Source organism: Oncorhynchus kisutch, linkage group LG13 (genome assembly GCF_002021735.2).
Source record: "Oncorhynchus kisutch isolate 150728-3 linkage group LG13, Okis_V2, whole genome shotgun sequence".
In the NCBI taxonomy this organism is placed as follows: domain Eukaryota; kingdom Metazoa; phylum Chordata; class Actinopteri; order Salmoniformes; family Salmonidae; genus Oncorhynchus; species Oncorhynchus kisutch.
In genome coordinates, this window is record NC_034186.2 from 4,848,892 (window position 1) to 4,876,049 (window position 27,158).

General features: G+C 43.9%; 1 protein-coding gene and 1 non-coding gene across 3 annotated transcripts; both read left to right on the top strand.

Moving 5' to 3' along the window:
• On the top strand, positions 1-22,203 carry hdlbpa (high density lipoprotein binding protein a). 2 transcript variants are annotated; one of them, XM_020499593.2, is made up of 28 exons: positions 1-131; positions 1,618-1,689; positions 5,610-5,724; positions 5,923-6,074; positions 6,397-6,612; positions 6,997-7,203; positions 7,586-7,801; positions 9,635-9,838; positions 10,214-10,321; positions 10,415-10,519; positions 10,819-10,897; positions 11,548-11,687; positions 11,771-11,875; positions 12,360-12,473; positions 12,747-12,833; positions 12,965-13,096; positions 13,277-13,495; positions 14,901-15,122; positions 15,395-15,613; positions 17,180-17,336; positions 17,672-17,832; positions 17,977-18,081; positions 18,303-18,437; positions 18,647-18,790; positions 19,017-19,196; positions 19,625-19,741; positions 20,205-20,366; positions 20,624-22,203. In XM_020499593.2, exons 3-28 carry the CDS (start codon positions 5,649-5,651, stop codon positions 20,717-20,719), a joined length of 3,858 nt encoding a protein of 1,285 aa, XP_020355182.1. In that variant the 5' UTR covers positions 1-131; positions 1,618-1,689; positions 5,610-5,648; the 3' UTR covers positions 20,720-22,203. The 2 variants fall into 2 exon arrangements, with proteins under 2 accessions (XP_020355182.1, XP_020355183.1); XM_020499594.2 differs by having other exon boundaries at positions 63-131; positions 20,205-20,357.
• A 3,059-nt stretch (positions 22,204-25,262) lies between these two features.
• trnap-ugg (transfer RNA proline (anticodon UGG)) lies at positions 25,263-25,334 on the top strand. The gene has a single exon. It is a non-coding gene; the product is annotated as a tRNA-Pro (tRNA).
• Positions 25,335-27,158: the final 1,824 nt, after the last annotated feature.

Sequence of the window (27,158 nt, forward strand, 5' to 3'; positions counted from 1 at the left end):
GACGTTAGAGGATAGGATTGGAGGGTGGTGCAGGTATATAGCCCTCCTTCGGCCTACACTTCCACCTTCTCGCCAGTGGAGTTTCAGCACAGCTTCTGCACCACCCAGGGCAGACGAGAACATAAACACGAGTAAGTAGCTAAGAAATTGTTTCACAATGTAACGTGTACGAGGAACATTAAAGACGATGTGCTCATTATTACCGTCGACATGTAGCCTATTTGGAGGGGCTGATAGTTTTGTCGAGGACGCAGTGAAATATTATCACTGTCTAAAAAAAAAATGTGCTCTGGCCTGAGTCGACTCCATGTCATTTCTGCCCTTGTTCGGCTGCCTTAATGCCTACGTGGACTTTGTGTAGCTTTTATTGTGGATGCTAACGTTTCCGTATTAAAATGGGAGAATATATGTAGCTATCAATTTTTTTATTTAAAAAAATAATAATAATATGTAAGATCTTAACAATGTTCTCGATTTCATGTTTTTAAAATATTTTTATTACATTTTTAATGATGAGTTTCACTGGTGAAACTGGTTGTTAGCCTCCGGAGCTAGTTAGCCGCTTAGCACTGCAGCTACGTGTCATTACCGCGGACGGTCCAAGTTTTATACCAGTTTTATTACCGAGGAAACTAATGCGACGACACAAAGTTTTTCAGTACAAGTAATGTCTCGCAAACCCAAAACGCAATAGGGCGTTTACATTTATCTTTTTATAATTTTTTTTATTTTTTACTGGAATGCAATTTTTTTATTTTAATATATTTTTTTATAATGTTTCGCAAATAACGTTTTCTATTTAGATGTTTTTATGTTAAATCGTCCATTTGTCGACGCAGTTACTAGCCGTGGTGGTGGGAACCAGGGAATATTGGCTTATCTATTTAACATGTCTTTGGTCGGTTAGCTAGCTACCTTATATATATTCATCTGTTGTCGTGTTATAGTCTGTCATTTTCCACATCGTTTGATTTTTTTTTTTTTAGCTAGGTAATTATGTATTTGTGTTTGTTTTTGGTTCAACGCTAGCCAGCTAACTAGCTATTTTTTTTTTTGCTAGCTTGTGAATGAGGGAGAGAAGTAGGCCAGTGGGCTAGCTAACGTTAGCTAGCTATGTCTTGTTTAGCTTTTCAGCTGCAAAACACCAACACGTTAAATCTATCACGGTTGACGAACTAGGGTGAAAGTTCAATAAATGCCTGTTTATATGAATGAGGCTAATTTCTCATTAGATTTTAAAGGCCAAATTTAATGGAGTCTGTGGTCCTCACTGGAATAGGTATCAACGTACACCTCATTAGGCTAATATGACAAAGCTGGCCAAGTCTAGTAGTAGAATATAATACTTCCCAATGGTCTAATATCAAACAACATTATGTTTAAAACTACATTTTACCTTCAAGCAAGTAGGCCCAGATTTGTATGCTAGCTACTTCTATAGGGGGATCCCTCCAGCCATTAATTGGATGTCAAAGCTTAGTTTAATTTCCCCCCCCCCCCACCCCATAAATCCTCACATGTGAATATACCACTTAATCTATTAATTGAATGTCCAGTATTTTATCACGTGACTGTCTGTGAAACCAGTATGTTTTATTTATTTATTGTGCTTTTCAGGCAAAAGCTGGCAGGCTGACACGAACAGGCAGCTTTACAGGACGGATTATCTGGTAACTGACCATTTAGCTGGTAAGAAGTGACACTACTCTAAGCTCTTAATTATAGCCATGCTGCAGTCCCTTCTAACCTGCAGTTTTCAAATGGAAGGCAGTGGAGTAGATGGCCTTGTTGGCCACATCCACTGGCTCAGTAATTAAAGATCAAAAGCTGACAATTTACTTTTTGAATACTAGAGGGGGGTGGCAGGCTATATATTATTGGGTCAATCACAAACCAGATGCTTGTCAGATTTATCTGGATTTCATTGGGATACTTTGAATCAGTGTATACAGTACCAGTCAAGTAGGTGGACACACCTACTAATTCCAGGGTTTTTCTTTTCTTTTGACCATTTTCTACATTGTAGAACAATAGTGATATCAAAACTATGAAATCACACATGGAAGCATGTAGTGACCAAAATAGTGTTAAACAACAAAATATATTTTATATTTCAAGTAGCCACCCTGTTGCCTTGATGACAGCTTTGCACACTCTTGGTATTCTCTCAACTAGCTTCATGACATTTCAATTAACAGGTGTACCCTAAGTTACTTTGTGGAATTTCTTTCCTTAATAATGCATTTGTGTCAATCAGTTGTGTTGTGACAAGGTATGGGTGGTGTACAGAAGACATCCCTATTTGTTAAAAGACCAAGTCCATATTATGGCAAGAACAGCTCAAATAAGCAAAGAGAAACAACAGTCCATTACTTTGACTGACCCCCATGTCTTAATCTGGAAAATCTCAAGAACTCAAATAATCAAAGAGAAACAACAGTCCATCATTATGTCAAGACATGAAGATCAGTCAATCTGTAAATTTGCAGTCGCAAAAACCATCAAGCGCCATGATGAAACTGTCTCTCACGAGGACTGCCACAGGAAAGGAAGACCCAGAGTTACCTCTGCTGCAGAGGATAAGTTCATTAGAGTTACCAGCCTCAGAAATTGCAGCCCAAATAAATGCTTCAGACTTCAAGTAACAGACAGATATCAACATCAACTGTTCAGAGGAGACTGCGTGAATCAGGCCTTCATGGTTGAATTGCTGCAAAGAAACCGCTACTTAAATGACCTATAAGAAGAGACTGGCTTGCGTCAAGAAACACGAGCAAAGGACATCTGTCCTTTGGTCAGTCCAAATTTGAGCTTTTTGCTTCCAACCACTGTGTCTTTGTGAGATGCAGAGTCTGTGAATGGATGATCTCCATGTGTGTTTCCTACCGTGAAGCATGGAGGAGGAGGTGTGGGTGCTTTGCTGGTGACACTGGGATTTTATTTAGAATTCAAGGCATGCTTAACCATCATGGCCACCATAGTATTCTGCAGTTATACGCCATCCCATTTGGTTTGCGCTTCGTGGGACTATCATTTTTTTTCTCTCAACAGGACAATAACACAAAACACACCTCCAGGCTGTGTAAGGGTTATTTGACCAAGGAGAGTGATGGAGTGCTGCATCAGATGACCTGGCCTCCACAATCACCTGACCTACACCCAATTGAAATTGTTTTGGATAAGTTGGACTACAGAGTGAAGAAAAAGCAACCAAGAACTGCTCAGCATATGTTGAACTTCAAGACTGAAAAAGCATTCCTCGTGAAGCTGGTTGAGAGTGTGCTTGTCTGGATGACAGCTAAGAGAGGGGGGGGGGTGTAAATGATTCCATTTGTTATTTCATAGCTTTGTCTTCACTATTCCACTATGTAAAAAATAAAGAAACCCTTGAATGAATACGTGTCCAAAATTTGACGTACTGTATATAACATTCTCAAATCTTTCTAGAGAAGGCTTGAAACACTTCAGTAGTCTACCTTGTGAAATCTTTTCAACGTTTTACATTGATTCATGCAAGGCTGTTTTTCTTGCTCCATGTTAAACCAATGAGGCGCCGGTAGTATGGCTTTCCTGGGCCGGCCTGTATGTAGTTCACTGTGCTAACGCACCACTGATTCGGCCTGCTCAGCCTTAAAGATGCCTAGCCTAGAAGGACGAGGCCCCTTAAAGGGTGCTGCTCTGGAAAGCATGTGAAAACAGCTGTACTAACGCCATGCTAAGGATCCCAGGCACCACCTCCACTGACTGTGCTGTGTGCCAGTACAAAATATAATTACTAGAGTGGACCTTCCCATTCAAGTAGATTTTCTGTGATTGGTTTGATTCTATTTGATGGTATAAAGTCCCCCCCCACTGCTTCTCATTCATTTGAAGCAAAACTAGTTTGTAGAGGAATAGCCTAGTAAATGTTCTCAGGGGGTCACCCCCCCCCCCCCCCCCCTTTTGCCAAATCCTAACCTTAACCATTAGTGAGGAAAGTACAAAACTGACCCAAGAGGAGTGTCTTGGGACAACTTCACCCTACACCTAGCGCATGTGTTCAGGGTCCAGTCTGATCTACTTGGTTAGGACTGGGGAGGGGGAAGCTGATCCTAGATCTGTACCTAGGGGAAGCTCCAGTGGGTGGATGAACTGAACGGGTCAGTGGGGGAAATCCTCTTAACCTTGGAAAGCTCATTCACCCAGCTTAGAAAGGCCTAGGCCAACAACTCAACTTAGTTGTTCAAATCAATGTATTTGTCAAGTGCCGAATACAACAAGTGTAGACCTTACTGTGAAATGCTTACTTAAAAGCACTTAAACCAACAGTGCAGTTCATGAAGTGTTAAGAAAATATTTACCAAAGAAAAGTAACACAATAAAATAAGAGGCTATATACACAGGGGTTACCGGTACCTAGTCTGTGGGGGTACAGGTTAGTCGCGGTAATTTGTTCATGTGGTGAAGTTTACCCTAGGTACAGATCTAGGATCCTTCACCTAGCCCAGAGGCAGGCAGATGTCAATTTTGATTAGTTTCCATCTTACTGTCCAGATGAATTGCATGCAGCTGGCAATACACTCCTATCTCACATGGACAGGTTTAAACATAGGACTTTCTCCAGTTAGGCTGTAATGGTGTCAATTTCCTCCTTAACTAGACTTTAAAAAAGGGGGGGGTGAAATATGCATTCTTTGTGTAAAACACCATTTTCCATCACTGTGATTAAGTGGCTAATGCCTAGGAATGCTAGTTCTGGATGTTGTATCGCGGTCAGCCAATCAGGTTGCAGCAGTCTGTTTACCTTTTGCTCAACGTAGGGTGCAACATCAGGAAGTAGCATTAGCCACTAACATGGTGGCGGAAATGGCGTTTCATTAAGAAAGTACACGTTTTCCAATATGTATTTTCCTTCTCGCCATTAAATCTAGTTAAGGGGGAAATCGACACTTTTGCAACCTGAATGGAGAATTTAATTTAAAAAAAAAATGTTTTATTGAAGGTACGAACCGGTTCATTGGCTGTGTTGCTTGCTGCGTACAATGCGTTTTGGACGGTAAATTGAAACCATCCACACCAGATTAATATCACTATCAGCTGGCCTTTAGGTTCACCCCCAATCCTAACCTTAACATTTTAGTGTGGAAAATGCTGAACTGAACAGAGATCAGTGTGTAGTGTCAACATCACATGTTGCTACTGCAATGAGTCAGTTTTTTCCTCTTGGTTATGCTAAATTTGCCTAATCGGTGCACTAAAGCTATTTGTCAAGACATTCAAAGAAAGTGTTGACATGTGAAATAGGTAATAGCTAGAACATAGATTATCCCTCCTGGAAAGGCACAGCTTCTTTTGATAACGGTAGATAAGACAGTGGGGCCTAACATCAAAGTCCATTCATGCTGATAAATGTGTTTTTGTACTACTATATATTTAACCCTTCACTATAAGTGTTATTTATTTTTTCGTGGTTTATTGTATTTTCTAGCCATGAGACAAGGCCTTTATAAAGACATCAATGATTTTAATATTCTTTCCCCTTTTGAGTCTGCAATGTCTTCGCTATGCAGGCTATTTTAATTATTATTTTTTTACCCCTGATTTAACAATGTCCTTTTCTCCTTTACTAGTGATACACTCGTACTCCGTGTAAACGTGGGATTTCGACCATGAGCTCAGTCGCTGTACTTACGCAGGAAAGCTTCAACGAGCATCGCTCTGGGCTCGTTGCAGAGCAGGCAGGTGGTGAGTTGGTTTTTATTTGTTCCTCTGGGTAGAGTAGTCTGGCCTTCAGTTATCAATGACCATCTCAACAAATATGCTACCTAGAGCAACAAGACATGAGTTGTGTTAACTGATAATGTACCTGTCATTTATCAGACACTCGTAGTCAGTGAGGTTTTTTAAATATATGGTGGCTTGTTTCTAATGGTTCTGACACAGGGTCTAGTTCTGCTGGAGATGAGGAGGCCCCAGCCTACAAGGATGCCTTCCCTCCGCTGCCTGAGAAGGCTGCTTCACCCGAGGGGACCCAGGAACCAGTCAATGCCTGGACCTCCAAGATCCGGCCCCTCAAATCCTCTGTCATCACCCAGGTAGCTACGCCCCTCTGTCGTCGCCCAGGTAGCTGCAGCGTTTACGCAACACTTTGTTGCATTGGCGGAGTAAGAAACTGTTGTAGCAAATGGTATCCCTAATTCCATATAGTGCACTACTATTGACCAGAGCCCATAGAGCTGTGGTCTAAAGTAGTGCACTATGTAGGGAATAGGGATACCATTTGGGACACGACACCATGTTTGTTGTAGCGAATAACTCTTCCTTCTGCCTTTGGTAAACCTGGGTGTGTAGACCTTTTAAAACGAGTCTATTCAAACATGTGATGTTTGCTCTCTGCTAATTTATGACCCTCGCTAGGTTTTCCACGTTCCTCTGGAAGAGCGCAAGTACAAGGACATCAACCAGTTCGGTGAAGGAGATCAGGCGAAGGTCTGTGTGGACATCATGCATAAGACTGGAGCCCACCTGGAACTCTCCATGGCTAAAGACCAGGGCCTGTCCATCATGGTGTCTGGGAAACTGGACGCAGTGATGAAAGCCCGCAAGGAGATTGTGTCCCGACTGCAGACTCAGGTCTGTGTAAATGGGATGAGTTCTTATTTGGCTGTTGTAGTCATTATAACAATGTAGGTTACATCGTATATATCAGAGATGCATTTAGACTGATCTTTGTGATTTCCCAATGGTTGTACTATTAGTGTGGTTTTGAGGCCCCCACCTCAGGACTCCCTGGGGGGAAAAAGTGTCAATTCTTACTGAGTGGACTATCATGGCTAAATAAATAAAAATGAAATGAGTCATCCCATTTCAATATGAATTCATGCACGGTTACTGAAGTTAATCGAAGGTGACTACTTTTATTTATTTACCTTTGTGGTAATATTAACTTAGGTTTATCAACCTATTTTCCTTCATGTTGCTTTAAAAAAAATATATATATATATTTTTTTACACCAGGCTTCAGCTACTGTGGCAATCCCCAAAGAACACCATCGCTTTGTCATCGGCAAGAATGGGGAGAAGCTGCAGGAGTTGGAGCTCAAGACTGCCACCAAGATCCAGATTCCAAGACCAGATGACCCCAGCAACCATATCAAGATCTCTGGCACCAAGGAGGGCCTGGAGAAGGCCAAGCACGAGATTCTGCTCATCTCTGCCGAGCAGGTAGCCAACCTGGTGTCGTATCAGTTACCTAGTGATCGCTCTAGTGTCATCGTCTAGAACTACTCTCCACTCGCTAAGTTAACTATCACATAATGACCTCTTTAACTCACTATGGAATCCTTTGCGGCACAACATTTTTCTACTTCAGGTCATATCTGTTACCTTTTTATCTAAAACTATCTTTTTATAATATCTGCCATTTTTAAGTTAACCACCCCACTTAATGAACATGCCCCTATAGCACTAACGCTAGCCTTGCTGTTATTACACTGCCATGAACACAGTTCGGAAGCGAGCCAGTTCAGTTTGAAATGTTATATCAGTCCGACGTGTTGGACAACCTAACTGACGACTGTCTGCTCTCTTTCTCCCCCCCCTCCAGGACAAGCGTGCTGTGGAGAGGGTGAACATCGACAAGGTGTTCCACCCCTTCATCACTGGTGCCTACAACAAGCTGGTGGCAGATATGATGCAGGAGACAGGAGCCCGCATCAACGTCCCCCCACCCAGCGTCAATAAGACGGAGATCGTCATTACTGGGGAGAAAGAGCAGGTGGCCCTTGCTGTGGCTATGATCAAGAAGATTTATGAGGGGAAGGTGTGTAGGTCTATGCTCTGTCCTCTCTAACAGCATTTTAATATGAAATGATATGGTCCCTTCAAACCTGCTTCATGGCAAATATTACTATTGCTATGATGATGGTGATTGGAGGGGAAGGTACAGTTGAAGTTAGATTACATACACTTAGGTTGGAGTCATTAACTCGTTTTTCAACCACTCCACACATGTCTTGTTAACAAACTATAGTTTTGGAAAGTTGGTGAGGGCATCTACTTTGTGCATGACACAAGTCATTTTTCCAACAATTGTTTACAGACTGATTATTTCATTTATAATTCACTGCATCACAATTCCAGTGGGTCAGAAGTTTACATACGTTAAGTTGACTGTGCCTTTAAACAGCTTGGAAAATTCCAGAAAATGATGTCATGGCTTTAGTAGCTTCTGATAGGCTAATTGACATAATTTGAGTCAATTGGAGGTGTCTGGTTCATCCTTGGGAGCAATTTCCAAATGCCTGAAGGTACCACGTTCATCTGTACAAACAATAGTACGCAAGTATAAACACCATGGGACCACGCAGCCGTCATACCGCTCAGGAAGGAGACCCGTTCTGCCTCCAAGAGAGGAACGTACTTTGGTGCGAAAAGTGCAAATCAATCCCAGAACAACCGCAAAGGACATTATGAAGATGTTGGAGGAAACGGGTACAAAAATATCTATATCCATAGTAAAATGAGTCCTATATCGACATAACCTGAAACGCTGCTCAGCAAGGAAGAAGCCACTGCTCCAAAACCGCCATTAAAAAAAAATCCAGATTACGGTTTGCAACTGCATATGGGGACAAAGATTGTACTTTTTGGAGAAATGTCCTCTACTCTGAAACAAAAACGACTGTTTGGCCAGAATGACCATTATGTTTGGAGGAAAAAGGGGGAGGCTTGCAAGCCGAAGAACACCATCCCAACCGTGAAGCACAGGGGTGGCAGCATCATGTTGTGGGGGTGCTTTGCTGCAGGAGGGACTGGTGCACTTCACTTAATTTTCCTCCCTCGTGATGCCATCTATTATGTGGTTATATTGAAGCAACATCTCAAGAAATCAGTCAGTAAGTTAAAGCTTGGTCGCAAATGGGTCTTCCAAATGGACAATGACCCCCAAGCACTGAAAAAGCGTGTGAGCAAGGAGGCCTAAAAATCCTGACAGTTACACCAGCTCTGTCAGGAGGAATAGGCTGAAATTCACCCAATTTATTGTGGGAAGCTTGTGGAAGGCCACCTGAAATGTTTGCCTAAAGTTATACAATTTTAAGGCAATGCTACCAAATATTGAGTATATGTGAACTTCTGACCCACTGGGAATGTGATGAAAGAAATAAAAGCTGAAATAAATTATTCTCTATTCTGACATTTCACATTCTTAAAATAAAGTGGTGATCCTAACTGACCTAAGACGGAATTTTTTACTAGGATTAAATGTCAGGAATTGTGGAAACTGAGTGTAAATGTATTTGGCTAAGATGTATGTAAACTTCAGACTTCAACTTATGTCCTGCTAGCTAAAATTGTGCTAAACAGGAATGATTGAGTGTCTGCGTTTAACATGTTTGGAATGTCATGTTGCCCCAGGGTACCAGGGCGTGACTTCAATTGTCTCAGTAATCTGAGGTCTTGTGAAGGTTCCTACTAGTGTCAGTGACACGACTGCAGTCTTTGACGGTCTCTCTTTCTTTTCAGTCTTAACATTTTATTCGACTTGGGACCAATGCATATTCAAAATGTTATATTTGTAACAGTCAAATGCACTGAGTTACACTTGATCTTTACACTAATTTCCAGTGCTCTGTTCACCCTTTACTCCCAACAGAAAAATGCCACCACCATCGCGGTAGAGGTGAAGAAATCTCAACACAAGTACGTGATCGGCCCCAAGGGAAACACCCTGCAGGAGATCCTGGAGAAAACTGGCGTCTCGGTCGAGATCCCACCCCCAGACAGCAACTCGGAGACAGTCATCCTGCGCGGGGAGCCAGACCGGCTGGGTCAGGCTCTCACTGAAGTTTACGCCAAGGTAGATATGTTACACATTGCAACAGAAACACTACTACACAGAACGTACTATACAGGCCTCACTGAAGTTGGGGCCATGGTAGATATACATTACACCTATACGCAGCACCTTTCACATGGCCTGGGCCTGGCATTCACTGACGTTTAGTCCAAGGTAGATGCATTATTATTTTTTAAAGGGTTTTACTTGTAATTTTTGTTTACCTTCCTTAGTTGAATGTACTGATTTGTAAGTAGCTCTCCTATAAGGCTACTTGCTAAATGACTAACGTGTAAACCATAGCACCTTTTCAGGGCCTCTTGGTCCAAGAGGATGTCCCATGACCTCAATGGGTTCTCGGTTTCTAAACGTGACCCTGTTTGTGTGTTTTCCCAGGCCAACAGCTATACTGTATCCTCAGTCGTAGCTCCTTCCTGGCTTCATCGATTCATCATCGGCAAGAAGGGGCAGAACCTGGCCAAGATTACCCAGCAAATGCCCAAGGTGTGTGTGTGTGTGTGTGTGTGTGTGGCGTGTGTTTGTTCCAGAGGGGGATGCAGGTCACGTCTGACTTCTTGTTTTCTCTGTGTATTGCAGGTGCACATTGAGTTCACTGAGGGCGAGGATAAGATCACCCTGGAAGGCCCCACCAAAGACATGCAGATGGTGCAGAGTCAGATGGAAGCCATCGTCACTGACCTGGTAAAGACCGTCCGAATTACAGACTGACCAGGCTAGCCTCGTCGGTCCGCTCCATGCAGACGTCCGTTTACCAAAACCCAGATTATGCCTATTAGATTACTGGGCTAAAGCGCATTCAAGGTAGTCTCCCTTGAGCTTTAGCTTTGTAGTTAAAGAGTTAGACTTAATCTGAGTCTAGGCCTAGTTTGTTTCATTGTCCCAACGACAGACTGTGTAAACCACACTGGTTTCCTTGGTTTTAGGACTTGGTAGTTGAACATGGCAGCAAATGAATGATTGTATTTCCTTTCCCCTACTAGGTGAGCCGCATGGATTATTTGGAGATTAGTGTGGACCCCAGATTCCACAGACACCTGATTGGGAAAGGTGGTGCCAACAGTAAGTTGTGTTTAAAATATATATTTTTTTAAAGCAAAGCAGGGGTTGGTTTGAGAAGTGGGGCGAGTAAAGATGTTAAATACAAAGATATGGGCCTCCTTGGGTGGCGCAGTGGTTAAGGGCGCTGTACTGCAGCGCCAGCTGTGCCATCAGACTCTGGGTTCGCGCCCAGGCTCTGTCGTAACCGGCCGCGACCGGGAGGTCTGTGGGGCGACACACAATTGGCCTAGCGTCGTCCGGGTTAGGGAGGGCTTGGTCTGTAGGGGTGTCCTTGTCTCATCGCGCACCAGTGACTCCTGTGGCGGGCCGGGCGCAGTGCACGCTAATCAAGGTGGCCGGGTGCACGGTGTTTCCTCCGACACATTGGTGCAGCTGGCTTCCGGGTTGGATGGCGCTGTGTTAAAGAAGCAGTGCAGCTTGGTTGGGTTGTGTATCGGAGGACGCATGACTTTCAACATTCGTCTCTCCCGAGCCCGTACGGGAGTTGTAGCGATGAGACAAGATAGTAGCTACTAACAAATGGATACCACGAAAAAAGGGTAAAAAAATAATAATTAAAATAAAATAAACATTCCAAAGATACACAAATGTCTGAAGATATTTAGCGTATTACTAAATGGTGGTTAACTTTATTCTCCTGCCCTGTTCAGTAAACCGCATCAAAGATCTGCACAAGGTGTCTGTGCGTATCCCCCCTGACAACGAGAAGAGCCACCTGATCCGCATCGAGGGAGATCCCCAGGGGGTTCAGGAAGCCAGTAAGGAGCTGCTTGAGCTAGCGTCGCGCATGGTGAGTATCACGATACTCTCTCTCACGTCACCATAAATGTCCCCGTGGGAGTTGTCCCTCAACCTTTCGTCTCTCTCTTGCAGGAGAACGAGCGTACAAAGGACCTGATCATTGAACAGCGTTTTCACAGAGCCATCATTGGCCAAAAAGGGGAGAAGATTAAGGACGTTCGTGACAAGTTCCCTGAGGTGAGTCACAAACCGTGTTGCCGTGGCAACGCACCCGATGACGCCGTAGACCGTGGCTCAGTAAGACTTCAGTCAGCAAGGCTCTATTTACACAGGCAACACAATTCTGCTCTTTGGCCCAATTATTAACAGAGCAGAATATATATATTGATATTTTATGGCTCAAAAGACCAATTAGTGGGAGAGGGGGGGGGGGGGGGGGCTCAGAATCGGGCTGCCTGATTTTAAACGCAGCCTTCGAAGCCATGACGATCGTGTGTGGCAGATCCATATGTTTAGACTAGCTGTACGTGTATGGCTCTGGTAAATGCTATATAATGCTTCAGTGTATACAGCTATAACATTTTGCTGCATAGTTACAGGAAACAACTATTCATTTTGGTTAGGATGAGCACTTAAAATATATATTTTATGAGAAGGTATATATTTAAACTTTTCCAAGCTGTACATAAAGTGTTTGTGTTTAATGTGTCGATTTTTGCAGGTCATCATCAACTTCCCAGACCCGGCAGCGAAGAGTGACATCGTTCAGTTGCGTGGTCCAAGAAATGAGGTGGAGAAATGCTCCAAGTTCATGGCGAAGATGGTTGCTGACATGGTATGTAGATCATGAAACAAAAAGTCTAAACGATCGACTCTCTGTGACAACTAGGTTTAACTTATTTAAATAAATAAAACAAAATGTTCACATTGCATGAGGTTAGTGTAATTGTGTTAAGTACATTTGGCTTTCAAGACATTGTGCTGGTAAAGCACTTCATTTGATAGCTCTTAAGTGTATTGAACATGTCAAATTTTGCTTTGCTGGTTTCGAAAAATGTTTTCACATTAACCGTTTCATCTATGATATGATTTTTGTCTTTTTTTTCAGGTGGAGAATGGCTTCTTTCTCTCAGTTCCCATCTTCAAACAATTTCACAAGAACATCATTGGGAAAGGTGGCGCCAACATCAAGAAGGTATATTCTCATTTAATAAGATTATGAATTTAAACTTCGTTTAGGGGACAATTCTTTCACAATTTCAGGATTTTTTAAAATAAGGAGGAGGAAATGGTATTACCTGACAAAGGAATTCCCTCCATTTCCAGATTCGTGAGGAAACGAACACCCGGATTGACCTGCCTGCCGAGAACAGCAACTCTGAGATGATCGTCATCACTGGCAAGAAGGAAAACTGTGAGGCCGCAAGAATCCGCATCCTGTCTATCCAGAAAGAACTGGTAACTTACTGGCTTTTCTCAGGATGATTGCCTTCTAAGATGGCCTGTGTTCTTCTATGGCAATGCCGATAAGGATAGAATGTTCGTACGTTTCTAATTTCTCTCTCCCTTACAAAACCATGTTTCCATTCTGTGCCCGGTGAACTACATTTGTACACTGTTGTGTCCCTCCCACCCCAGGCAAACATTACAGAGATGGAGGTGTCCATCCCTTCAAAGCTGCACAACTCCCTGATTGGCTCCAAGGGCCGTTTCGTCCGCTCCATCATGGAAGAGTGTGGCGGCGTCCATATCCACTTCCCCACCGAGGGCTCCGGCATCGACACGGTCACCATCAGGGGCCCTGCTGAGGAGGTGGAGAAGGCGAAGAAACAGCTGCTCTCTCTGGCCCAGGATAAGGTTTGATCCTGTTCTTATCTTATTTAGGCTTTTACTTATCAGTAGGTTGAGGACCAGGTTAGTTTTTCTTTGTTCATTTTGGCTATGGTTGTCATGAGAGTTGGGTTCAGTTTCAGGGAGTAAACTGAAATTCCCAATTTTCCTTCACTAAAAAGCAATTGAAATTGAATTCATCCCAACTAGGGTGACCACATTTTAAAATGCCCAAATATGGGATGATTTTGAAGCGCAAAATTCGGTGATGCAGAAATGAGACTGGCTGTTTTTATAAAAATTTGGGAATATTTAGCCACAGTAAGAATTCTGGTTGGTCTCAGGAATGTAAAACTGGTAGGATTTCTTTTTAACGGAGTTGAGACTTGAGTATGTTGAATGAGCAACCAATGCTCATTGAGAGCCTACCAAGTGTGGTGAAATGACCTCTTTGTCTAAGGCTACAGCTACTTGGGCCTACTTACTATGGTAGTTATTTGTTTTGAAGCACACTTTTTGTAAGTAGTTAGCGGTCCTCCAAGTTTTTAGCTGGAATTTAGCCCAAAAAGGATTCGACAAATGTGATTGGTTGACGATGTGTCATCTTGCGCTGCACAGAATATCAGTTCTCAATGACGATTGGAACAGTGTTAAACCTCACCAGCACCACGTCCTTAAGATATATCTGGTCATAAGCACAACATGAACGCGTACCATACCGGTTAGAATGTCTGAATGAAATACGGGACATATGGACTTGTTAAAAACCCTCTCTGGCCCTGGGACACACAGCCACAAACTTCAGAGAGAAACTCTCCAGCCCAGCAGAGGCTACCATCCCCTGGTTTTGGACCTCTGGTGTTGTTAGGGGGTTGCCAAGGGCCCTTCTAGAACACTCCCCTGCCTGTGATTGGCTGACCTGGTCTGTGAAGGGGTCTCAAACCCCTAATAGTTGGACACAGAGGTCCAGAGAGACAACTGGTCAGAACTCTGCACCACCTCAACACAACTCAATACTGGACCCTCCCTGAACAACCTTCCTAACTGTGTTAGTGGTTGGATGACCATAAACCACTATACACTACCTCACTCACCCTACTGCCAGTCTCCTCGTGTTTCCTTATGATGATTATCAGTCCTCTTAACAGGAACTCTGGGACAGTTGCACCTATAATTGAAACCGACACCTCTGAGACGGCAATTTATTTGATGAAAATGTAATTTGTTGGTATTTTATTTGATAAAAATATAGCACATAATTGTTTGGTAGGGGGATAAAGAGCCAAAAATGCGAGACTGTCCCAGTACAATCTGGGACGTGGTCACCCTAATCCCAAACCTGGTCGTCAGTAGTCCATCTACACTTTTTAAAAGAAGTAACCTGAACTAAACAGCTCCACCATTATGTCTCCCCCCTCTCTCTTTCCCTTAGCAAACCAAGAGTCACACGGCTGAGCTGAAGGCCAAGCCAGAGTACCATAAGTTCCTGATTGGTAAAGGAGGCGGTAACATCCGTAAAGTACGTGACAGTACTGGAGCCAGGATTATCTTCCCGGCACTTGACGACGAGGACCAGGAGCTGATCACCGTGGTAGGGACAGAGGAGGCCGTCAGAGAGGCCCAGAAGGAACTGGAGGAACTCATCAAGAGCTTGGTGAATCTTTTTTTTTTCTTTAAATTTATTTTTTAACAATATATTTTGTTGATTTGATTAGTCAATTTCTCCTGCATTTTTCCCCCCTATCAAAAGATTCTCCTGACAGCATTGTTTTGTATTGATTTTACGTACAGAATCATACTCGCCTGTATTTTTTTGTCATTTTTAGAGTGTAAGGAAACGGTCATTTTGATACTGACCCCAAACTTTAGATTATACACTCACTGTTTTGTTTGACACATTTTTGAATATTAAACCCCGTCCCTCAGGATAACGTGGTGGAGGATGTAATGAATGTGGACCCCAAGCACCACCGGTACTTTGTGGCTCGCCGTGGGCAGGTGTTGAGGGACATCGCTGATGAGTACGGCGGCGTGATGGTGAGCTTCCCCAGGAGCGGTGCCAACAGCGACAAGGTCACTCTGAAGGGAGCCAAAGACTGCGTGGAGGCAGCCAAGAAACGCATGCTGGAGATCATCGAGGACCTGGTGAGTTCACAGGGCTTTACTAACTTATTTATGACCGATTTTCCACGGGAGGCTTACCTCAGTGTTTTACCTAAAAGTGCTGTCCTTTTGATTCCACTTCCACGGCCCAGCTCCAGTCTCTCAAGGCCATGGCCTTTGTGGACCTGCTCTTAACTGGGGCCAAAAGTACTTGTGGTCAGGTTTTCAGCTGGCATTTACACTGAAATTGTTGTAATTTAAATTTTTGTTCAGAGTTTACAGTTCAATATAAGGAAATCTGCCAATTTAAATAAAATTCATTAGGACCTAATCTATCGATTTCACATGACTGGGAATAGATATGCATCTGTTGGTCATAGATGCACTGTACCTTAGAAAAAAAAAAAAGTAGGGTTGTGGATCAGAACCAGCCAGTTTCTGGTGGGACCACCATTTGCATCATGCAGCGCAACACATCTCCTTCATCAGGCTGTTGATTGTGGAATGTTCCACTCTTCAATGGTTGTACAGTTGCTGGATATTGTCAGGAACTGGACCACGCTGTCGTACATGTCGATCCAGAGCATCCCAAACATGCTCAATGGGGTGACGTGTCTGAGTATGCAGGCCATGGAAGAACTGGGACAATTACAACTCCCAGGAATTGTGCACAGATCCTTTGAGAATGGGGCTGTGCATTATCATGCTGAAACATGAGGTGATGGCAGCAGATGAATGACACTACAATGGCCCTCAGGATCTCATCACAGTATCTCTGTGCATTGTGTTGGTTGTCTGTAGCTTATGCCTGCACATACCATAACCCCACTGCTACCATGGGACACTCTGTTAACAAACTGCTCGCCCACACGACGCCATACACGTGGTCTGCGTTTGCGAGGCCTGTTGGACGTACAGCCAACTTCTCTAAAAACGAGTTTGGAGGCGGGTTTATGGTAGAGAGATGAATATTTGATTCTCTGACAACCGCTCTGGTGGACATTCCTGCAGTCAGCATGCCAATTGCGCACGCCCTCAACTTGACATCGGTGGCATTGTGTGATTATTTTTAAACTGCACATTTTTAAAGTGGTCTTTTATTGTCCCTGGCACAAGGTGCACCTATGTAATGACCATGCTGTTTAATCAGCTTCTTGATAAGCCACACCTGTCAGGTGGATGGATTATCCTGGCAAAGGAGACATGTTCACTCAGGGATATAAAGAAATTAGTACACAGAATTTGAGGAGCTTTTTGTGCTTAAGGAAAACAATTGTTTTTAATATATTTTGTTCAGTGTGTGTGTGTGTATAGATATCTATCTCTGAACATGGGTTAACACCTCAGAGAGCAACGGTCTTGATGCAGAGGTTGTTCACCACAGGTCTTTGGTGTCACTCCTGATGGGAACACAGTCACACTAGATTTAACATAGAATACTGGTGACCCCACTGGTGAGGGGGGAGTCTCAGGCGGGACTGCCTCAAAAGACTCGTCCCTTGGGACATAAGGACGCATCAATCTTTTAGTCTCGTTCACCCAGTACCATGATACCCATGTCATAACTAGCCTGTCCTCTCTGATTGGCTAACGGTCCTCTGTCTCCAGGATGCCCAGGTGACCATGGAGTGTGTGATTCCTCAGAAGTTCCACCGTTCCATCATGGGACCCAAAGGTTCCCGTATCCAGGGCATCACCAGGGACCACAACGTTCAGATTAAATTCCCCGAGCGAGTGGACGGCCCGGGGAAAGGAGGCCCAGCGGGTAAAGCACCCTGTTGTTCTCGGGCAGTAATTCAGAGTCAGAGGAGTGCTGATATGGGATCAGTTTTGACTAGTTTAAGATCAGCGCTCAAGACTTTACAGGCAATGACGGTTTTATATGGTTTTATCTATTTATTTATTTTCTTTAGTTGAATGCACTGTGTAAGACATTCTGGATAAGAGCGCCTGCTACATGACCTAAATGTAATGATCCTAGATTGTTAAGAGATGTCTCAAGGTTGTTTTGAAGCAAGTCTTTCAGATTTCTGCTTTTCCAACAGGCTGGTTCATTCTCTCTAATCAACCCCCCCCCCCCCCGCGCCTCTTCTTCCCCAGCTCCCCCGGCCGAGGCTGCAGTGCAGGAGAATGGAGAGGCTAACGGAGAGATGGTTGAAGAGCCTGCAGCACCTGTGGATCCCACTGCACCGAAGAAGTGTGACGTCATCGTGCTTTCTGGCCGCAAGGAGCGATGCGAGGCTGCTGTGGAGGCACTCAAGGTCACTCCTCTTCTTGAACATTTTTGAAATTGTCTGTCTGTGTACTGTCAATAAACTCACGGAAGGTTATATGTGACTCGTATAGAGCAGTGTTTATTTTTTCTCATGTATAGTTCAACTTGTTTCACTGCCTTTCTTCCTCAGGCTTTGGTCCCTGTCACCACTGAAGTGGAAGTGCCTTTTGAGCTTCACCGTTACATCATTGGGCAGAAAGGAAGTGGAATTCGTAAGATGATGGATGAGTTTGAGGTACGTATGAGTAGTTTCATTGTCACTTAAAAAAAAAAAAGTGGAGTAGCTGAAATGGGACTCATTTAGGATACAGTATCTTCTGTTTGGATATTTAGGATACAGTATCTTCTGTCTGGATGTTTGGATATTTAGGATACAGTATCTTCTGTCTGGATGTTTGATTCAACATTAATGGTTTTTAAATTATTATAATTTTTTACTATTGCCTCCACCTCCAGGTTAATATTCAAGTGCCTGCTCCTGAGCTGCAGTCCGACATAATCTCCATTACTGGCTTGGCCAATCACCTGGACCGCGCTAAGGAGGGTCTCCTAGAGCGCGTTAAAGAGCTGACTGCTGAGCAGGAGGATCGGGTACGTGTTGCTCTCTTCACTGCTCTTCTACATCTCAGAACCACAGTATTAAAACGTGTTGGACTGTAAGTCAATCACAAGTTACATAGTCTGTTGCCGAGTCATTGTTATGCCATCTGGCGTTCGGCCCCCCAAACCGGCTGTAAGACCAGGCGAACGAGTGACATGGTTCTGACTGGGGATGTTTTGTACTCGTCATTCGTTTGCAGTCCCTCAGGAGCTTCAAGTTGACCATCACTGTGGATCCTAAGTATCACCCCAAGATCATTGGCCGTAAGGGGGCCATAATAACCAACATCCGCACAGAACACGACGTCAACATCCAGTTCCCAGACAAGAACGACGACAACCAGGTACACCGTCTGTGGTCAAGTCTTCTGTCCTCAAGACACTTGTCCTTTACAAAACCCAAAAAAACCATTGAAAGTCAAAGGAGAGTAGTCTTGGATCTTCTCCAATTGGGGGGGGGGGGGGGGGATTTATGCAAGTAATTGAGGAAATGCTCATTGAGAGAGCCTTCAACTTGATGTCTCCTTCATGTAAGTTCTATAGACCTGACATATACCCCTCCCCCACCAGGACCAGATCACCATCACGGGGTATGAGCACAAGGCTACAGCTGCCAGGGATGCCATCCAGGCCATCGTGGACGAGCTGGAGGAGATGATCTCCGAGGATATCACCCTGGACGCCCGCGTCCACGCCCGTATCATCGGGGCCCGTGGCAAGGGCATCCGCAAGATCATGGATGAGTTCAAGGTGAGGCGGCGGGGGGGGGGTGGCCTTTATCAGTGGGCTAGTTTCCCTGATACATAAAGCCCAGTCTTGGACTCAAACGCATGCTCCATGAAAATTGTCTATTGAAATAGGATTTTAGTCCAGGGCAAGCTCGTCTGTCTTGGATAAGGTTGTGAGAACAGATCTTACAGGATCGTCTTGCCTTGTTCCTTTGAATTCTGGGAATCCATTCAACATATTCCGTCTGTACATACTGTTTGATGCGTTTCAGTAGTCCTCATATAAAAATGCCCCCTTTTTGGCTTCATTTGAAATGGACAAAAGACAAGAATTTATCAATAAAATATATTTATTTATTAAATGCTATTTTTGTTTCTGGAGGAACATCATAGGACCTCCACTTTTAAAATGGCCAGATAACAACATGATCTTTTTTTTTTTTTTTTTAGGTGGATCTGAGATTCCCCCAGCCCGGAGCTGCTGACCCCAATCAGGTGTTTGTTACTGGTCGTCCTGAGCTGGTGGACGAAGCCATCGACCACCTCCTCAACCTGGAAGAGGAATATGTGAGTACTCTTGTCGAAGTGCTGCAGGGTGAATTTACCCCTAAATGCTGAACTTGGGTTCCCCTCCCTCTAATGGGTAAGGTTAGGATTTCAGGAAGGGAAGCTGATTCTTGATCTATACTTAAAGGAAACTTCACCCTGGGCTTTGAAAGCCATTTTGGGCATCCTCCATTGAGTTAATCCTCTTGGCCCTTGGTGTCCACCACGGCTCTCCGTATCCTCCGTGATTCGTTGTATTTTACCGTTTTCTTTTTTTTCCTGTCTGGTCAATGTTTAATCTTTTTATTGGTCAGTTTATTGATTGACCTGTATCATTGACAAAGCATTTACCTAGACCCCCCCCCCCCCCCCCCTAAGGTAATCTTTGGTTCTTCATTTGACTGTTGAACACACTTTCTGATTCCCTTGGAATGTAGAGTACCTTCAACACCCGCCCCATTTTAAAAATCAAACCTGTTTTCAGATGGCTGACGTGAATGAGAATGAATCTAAGATGACGTACATGAAGCCCACTGGTGACCGCGGTGCGTCCTCGATGGATGAGGGAGGACGAGAGCGAGGCTCCTCCAAAGGCTTCGTGGTGAGGGAGGCACCGTGGCAAACTGGCAGTGAGAAGGTGAGAGAGGTGATGAATCTTTAATTTTTTTTCTCCTTTGACAAATATGACCCATTTTGTGCTAGCCTGGTCCCGTACCTGTTTGTACAGTCTTGCCATACTTTTTCCTGTGGTCATTGTATTTAGCACAGATCTGGGATCCAGGCTACGTTAGTGTATTGTCCTTATATTTTTTCATTTTTTTGTTGTAGTTTTGGAATGCAGTCATTCGATGATCACTGACATGTACTTGTTTTTGCTCTCGCTCTGTCTCTTTGTCTCTCCAGGCCCCAGACATGAGCAGTTCAGAGGACTTCCCCAGCTTTGGGGCTCCTGTGGCTGCCACCAACAAGGCTTCTCCCTGGGGACCCAAGCGCTTCTGAGCTGAGCTGTGCTGCTACGAAGGAGACAAGACGGCCCTCACCTCCACCTGACGACACAATCTTCCCCTCCATCGCCTGCCCCAACCCTATGGACCTGGACTGACCGCTGACCCCCCCCCCCCCTCCCTCCCCTCCCAGAAGTCTCTGCAGTCCTGGAAATGTTTCATGCTTCTCTCTTCTGTCTACATAACTTGGTTTGCCTTTTTGTAGATTTTACAGTGTAGTCTGAAATGCTTTCAACCAAACTGTATTTGGACCTGTAACTTAAGCTTTGTGTCTTCTTGCATTCAGTAATGGGTCTTTCTGTAACAAAAAAACAAAAACAAATTATACTTATTATAAGAAACATTGCTGAGTTGTTGGGTTATGTCTATATTCAGGTAGACGTTCAGTGTTTTCCGAGACTTGACATTTCATAATGATTTGAAATGTGTTACCAAATCCAAAGCTGTTAAGAGAACCCATGTGTGGGGCTGGGGGGAGGGAGGGAGTTGACTTACCTCTGGCGACATGTTAACGCATGTCTGTCCATTTTCAGCTTTTGATTTGAAGTGAAGAAGCTTGACCACCGTGGTGGCCAGCTGTCTGTTTTCAACTCTACTCCTCGTGGAACTGTGTACGTCATCTCATTCAGGTCTCAGTCTTATTGCTGCATCTGAGTGGTTCTGTCCTCCAGTCTTTCATCCTGTCTGCTTGTTACTGTGCTTGTGAGGTGTATGGCCAGGTAGTGATGTGTTGTAATCATGCAGCCTTATTAATTTGTTGAACTGTTTTTTGTTTTGGAGGGGTGATTCACTACAGATATACTATTTCACACACTCTCTCTCAAACTGCCAGATGCTTTTAGAGATTGTACTGTAATCATCCTACTGCAACACTAGAGCTCCAGAAGTTTCAATACCCTACACACTAACTGTTAAAGTACCATACTTGTTCCATACTGTAGTTTTTTTTTTTTTGTGTGACATTTTGAAAATGAAGTTTTTAACTCTCTACTCATGGCTTTTGGAAGCAAAAGAGCAGACCATTCTGTGCCAATGAACTGTCTTCTGTCTAGTGATGTTACTCATCCTGCTACCTACCCGGGGTCAGTGTCCAGTCCCTTTTTGTCTTCCAGTTGCTATGCAGATTGTTCTGTAACCATGGCAATGGCCCTCTTATCAGCCTTAGCTCTAGAGTGATATAAACCAGACCCCAGAGGTGATGTCACAGTCCCGAGGAGATCAGGAGGCGTACAGTACAATGCTGTGGATAAATGTTCAATCGTCTCATTCAGTTCATGGCAGTGGGTGGTGATTTTTTTATTTTTTTTCCTGGTGATGCACACTTCCTGAAAGATATGACATCATTGTCTAATCCTGGTCTATATCATTCTAGCCTTATATGAAAGATTATGCAAAAACCATTACAAGAAGAAGTGAAACAAATATGGATGACACTGGAAATGAAATTGTCCAAAAAGTCAATAAAAATTGAAAATTGTATTTTTTTTTAGTTGAACATGTAGCTAGCTACTTTAACTAGTAGCTACTACCCCCCCCCCCCCCCCCCCCAGTTGCAAGATGACTGGTAATTGTACTTGTTTTGAGCTGCATTTAAAGTGCACCAGAGCAGGAAACTCACATGGTGAGAGAGAGCACAGAGCAGAACCACATGGTGAGAGAGAGCACAGAGCAGAACCACATGGTGAGAGAGAGCACAGAGCAGAGCCACATGGTGAGAGAGCACAGAGCAGAGCCACATGGTGAGAGAGCACAGAGCAGAACCACATGGTGAGAGAGCACAGAGCAGAGCCACATGGTGAGAGAGCACAGAGCAGAACCACATGGTGAGAGAGAGCACAGAGCAGAACCACATGGTGAGAGAGAGCACAGAGCAGAACCACATGGTGAGAGAGCACAGAGCAGAGCCACATGGTGAGAGAGAGCACAGAGCAGAACCACATGGCGAGAGCGCACAGAGCAGAACCACATGGTGAGAGCACAGAGCAGAACCACATGGTGAGAGCACAGAGCAGAACCACATGGTGAGAGAGAGCACAGAGCAGAACCACATGGTGAGAGAGCACAGAGCAGAACCACATGGTGAGAGAGAGCACAGAGCAGAACCACATGGTGAGAGAGCACAGAGCAGAACCACATGGTGAGAGAGCACAGAGCAGAACCACATGGTGAGAGAGCACAGAGCAGAACCACATGGTGAGAGAGAGCACAGAGCAGAACCACATGGTGAGAGAGAGCACAGAGCAGAACCACATGGCGAGAGAGCACAGAGCAGAACCACATGGTGAGAGAGAGCACAGAGCAGAACCACATGGTGAGAGAGAGCACAGAGCAGAACCACATGGTGAGAGAGAGCACAGAGCAGAACCACATGGTGAGAGAGAGCACAGAGCAGAACCACATGGCGAGAGAGAGCACAGAGCAGAACCACATGGCGAGAGAGATCAGGAGATTAAGGCAGAGGGTCTGACATGGCAACGCCTGGAGTAGAGAGCACAAGACCTGAAAGGGATGAAGGTGCTTCATCGATGGCTTATGTTCTGTAAGGAATACAAAGTCCTAGCTAGGTAAAAGTAAGCTATGGGTATGAGTACTATACAGTCCTAGCTATGTAAGAGTAAGCTATGGGTATGAGTACTATACATTTGCAATGCATTTTGTTTTGTCATTTAGCAGATGCTCTTTTCTAGATCTTAAGATCGCTTGGTGGAAAACAGACTACATGGCCAAAAGTATGTGGACACCCCTTGAAATAAGTGGATTTGTCTTTCAGCTACACCCATTTGCTGACAGGTGTATAAAATCGAGCAGGCATTCTCCATAGAAAAACATCGGCAGTAGAAGGGGCTGTACTGACGAGATCAGTGGCGTTCAACGTGGCACCGTCCTAGGTTGTTCAAATATCTGTCCTGCTCAACTAAGTGCTGTTATGGTGAAGTGGAAACTTCTAGGAGCGGCTCAGCTGAGAATTGGTAGTGGTATGGACACACAAGCTCACAGCCCCGCCGAGTGCTGAAACAGGTAGCGCGTAAAAATCATCTGTACTCGATTGCAACACACTACCGAGTTCCAAACTACCTCTGGAAGCTATGTCAGCAAAATAAATGTTCGCCAAGAGCTTCATGAAATGGGTTTCCATGGCCGAGCAGCCACGCACAAGCTTAAGATCATCATGTGCAATACCAAGCCGTGGCTGGAGTGTTGTGAAGCTCGCCGCCATTGGACTCTGGAGCAGTGGAAACACGTTCACGTTCTTCTTTGGCGGATGCCAGGAGAACACTATCTGCCCTAATGCATAGTGCTAACTGTAAAGTTTGGTGGAGGAGGAATAACGGTCTGGGGCTGTTTTTCATGGTTCGGGCTATGCCCCTTAGTTCCAGTGAAGATAAATCTTAATGCTACAGCATACAATTACATTGTAGATGATTCTGTGCTTCCAACTTTGTGGCAACAGTTTGAGGAAGGCCGTTTCCTGTTTCTTTCCTATTTCCTGTTACCAGCATTGAAGGGATTGGATTGCTGTATTCGGCGCATATGATCAATACAATTTGATTTGAGGTGAACGTCCAGCGTACTTAACACTTCCTGCACCGGAAGCTGACAGAAGTAAAACTGTCTGCATGGAGTCAGAGACATGAAATGGTAGGTGAATGTGTAACACATGGTATATCATCATCATCATCATAATAATGTTATATTAATTGTAGTGTAACCCCGGAGTGAATATTTCAGAAGCCGGAGTTGATAACGAGCCAGCCAAGTGTTCGTTACTAGCTAACTAAAGACTTAAAAAACTGTTCTTATACTGTAATGCATGTAGCTAGCTAGCCAAAGACAACTTACTAGCGAATGCAACTGCATTTTGCCACCAGAGAGCCGTGAAGCACAACGCATTCATCATCTTCTTATCTTGATAGCTAGTTATCAAGTTAGCCTCGGCCCCATTTCACGTTGAAACAAATATACGCGATGAAAACCTGTGACAGAGGCTACTAGCAAGTAGCTATAAATATAATTAAAAAGCACAACTCGGTCACTTCAAAGCTAGCAGAGAACAAAGCCAAATGTTATGTAATTAATTATATAATGTAACACAGATATTTCACCGAATGTATAAATGTGAAGCATCCGGTTGTTGTTTCCACTCACTACCAAATATGGTGGTGAGAGGAAACCCAGTGGCCGGCAGTGGGAGAAAATGGAGCGAGATGGATTTTGGCCGACTTTTTTGGCAAATTTTCTCATCGATGTAATATTTCATACATGTCAATACAGTTTTCTGTTTCCAAAACTAAAATCTGTAAGGAACTGAGTGAACCTGCGTTGTTTAGAGAGGGCGATTTGAGTAATTGCACACGCCCACTTCACAGAGTAGGCGTTCCCTAACGGAAATGTGCAAAATAAGCTTCTCTCTGCCCACGAGGAGTAATTTGCTTCCGTTAAAAATGACAGGCAGTTGTCTATCTATGTCCATCATGGAATAGCTCTAAGTATCTGGTTGTAATGTGTTATTGACCTTTTTAGCCTATTGAGGTTGTATTGGCTCGTTGGTCTAGGGGTATGATTCTCGCTTTGGGTGCGAGAGGTCCCGGGTTCAAATCCCGGACGAGCCCAACATTTTGAAGCTCAACGGTACATTGAAAATCAACATTTTTGAAGAGATACTATTTAACTAGCTATTATGCTAAGGGACTCCCTAAAAACACACCACTTTGATACAGCTGCAACTGAAGTTACTTATTTGTAGCAGATTAGGAGAGCATTTTCCATAATCAATCAATCAATGTATTTATAAATCCCATTTTACATCAGCCGATGTCAGAAACCCAGCCTAAAACCCCAAACTGCAAGCAATGCAGATTTTTGAAGCACTGTGGCTAGGAAAAACTCCCCAGAAAGGCAGGAACCTAGGAAGAAACCTAGCTAGGAGCCAGGCTCTGAGGGGTGGCCAGTGGTCTTCTGGCTGTGCTGGGTGGAGATTACAACAGTACATGGCCAAGATGTTCAAACGTTCATAGATGACCAGCAGGGTCAAATAATAATAATCACAGTGGTTGTAGAGGGTGCAACGGGTCAGCACCTCAGGATTAAATGTCAGTTATCTTTTCATAGCCCTTTTCCTGACCTTAACCTAATTCTCCTAACCTGCTATGTTAATTATCCTAACCTGCTGCGTAAATTCTCCTAATATCGGAATGTGTTTTTATGGAATCTCATGATACTAAGATTATGCGAATTACTATTGCGGAGACAACCTCTGCACACATTCAACTGGGAACATTCTCATCAGATCTCATGCGTTGGTGGTATGGTGGTCAGCATGTATAGCCGAAAACAGACATTTTGGTGACCTTATTTTAGAAATAGAATAGAATAGAAATAATGCACATAGAATATATCTACTGCTTATTAGACTTGTTTTCAATGAGATGTATCAGATAACACATATTTCTATGTGAATTTGGTCGGGTTGCCCAGAAATGGACTTATTGCAGCTTTAAGTAAAGCAGGTGATATATGAGTTGCTAGGGAGACAGCAGTGCATCTTTTAAATGAGTTGCTAGGGAGGCTGCAGTGCATATTTTAAATGAGTTGCTAGGGAGGCTGCAGTGCATCTTTTAAATGAGTTGCTAGGGAGGCTGCAGTGCATCTTTTAAATGAGTTGCTAGGGAGGCTGCCGTGCATCTTCTAAATGAGTTGCTAGGGAGGCTGCCGTGCATCTTCTAAATGAGTTGCTAGGGAGGCTGCAGTGTATCTTTTAAATGAGTTGCTAGGGAGGTTGCAGTGTATCGTTTAAATGAGTTGCTAGGGAGACTGCAGTGCAGCTTTTAAATGAGTTGCTAGGGAGGCTGCAGTGCATCTTCTAAATGAGTTGCTAGGGAGGCTGCAGTGTATCTTTTAAATGAGTTGCTAGGGAGACTGCAGTGCAGCTTTTAAATGAGTTGCTAGGGAGGCTGCAGTGTATCTTTTAAATGAGTTGCTAGGGAGGCTGCAGTGCATCTTTTAAATGAGTTGCTAGGGAGGCTGCAGTGCATCTTTTAAATTAGTTGCTAGGGAGGATGCAGTGCATCTTTTAAATGAGTTGCTAGGGAGGCTGCAGTGCATCTTTTAAATGATGTTGTCTTTGTGATTGCCTTAAATAGGTCAGCAATATATCATTGAGTGGCTATAGTTGGAGCGATTGATCCACGTCTGACATTGTAGCAAATAGCAATGCTTGCATTTAGCTATAGATTTTACTTTCATTTTGACTTTCCGTTTCATATCATTTTCTTCTACTCAAATACAATATTCTGAGAAAAATACAAAAGTGTGTCAGTGTCACAACTAGCCGTAATCCCTCCTCTCTTCAGAAGGCTGACCTTGGAGTCGTATGGAGGTTAGACACTGACTTTACGTCTCAAATGGCACCCTATTCCCCATAGGGCTCTGGTCAA

Excerpts from the sequence above, each read along its gene's own strand:
- hdlbpa (XM_020499593.2), top strand. The coding sequence starts at position 5,649 with ATGAGCTCAGTCGCTGTACTTACGCAGGAAAGCTTCAACGAGCATCGC. Across the intron at positions 5,725-5,922 it reads CGTTGCAGAGCAGGCAGGTG|GGTCTAGTTCTGCTGGAGAT; the intron begins GTGAGTTGGTTT and ends GTTCTGACACAG. Across the intron at positions 20,367-20,623 it reads GCAGTGAGAAGGTGAGAGAG|GCCCCAGACATGAGCAGTTC; the intron begins GTGATGAATCTT and ends TTGTCTCTCCAG.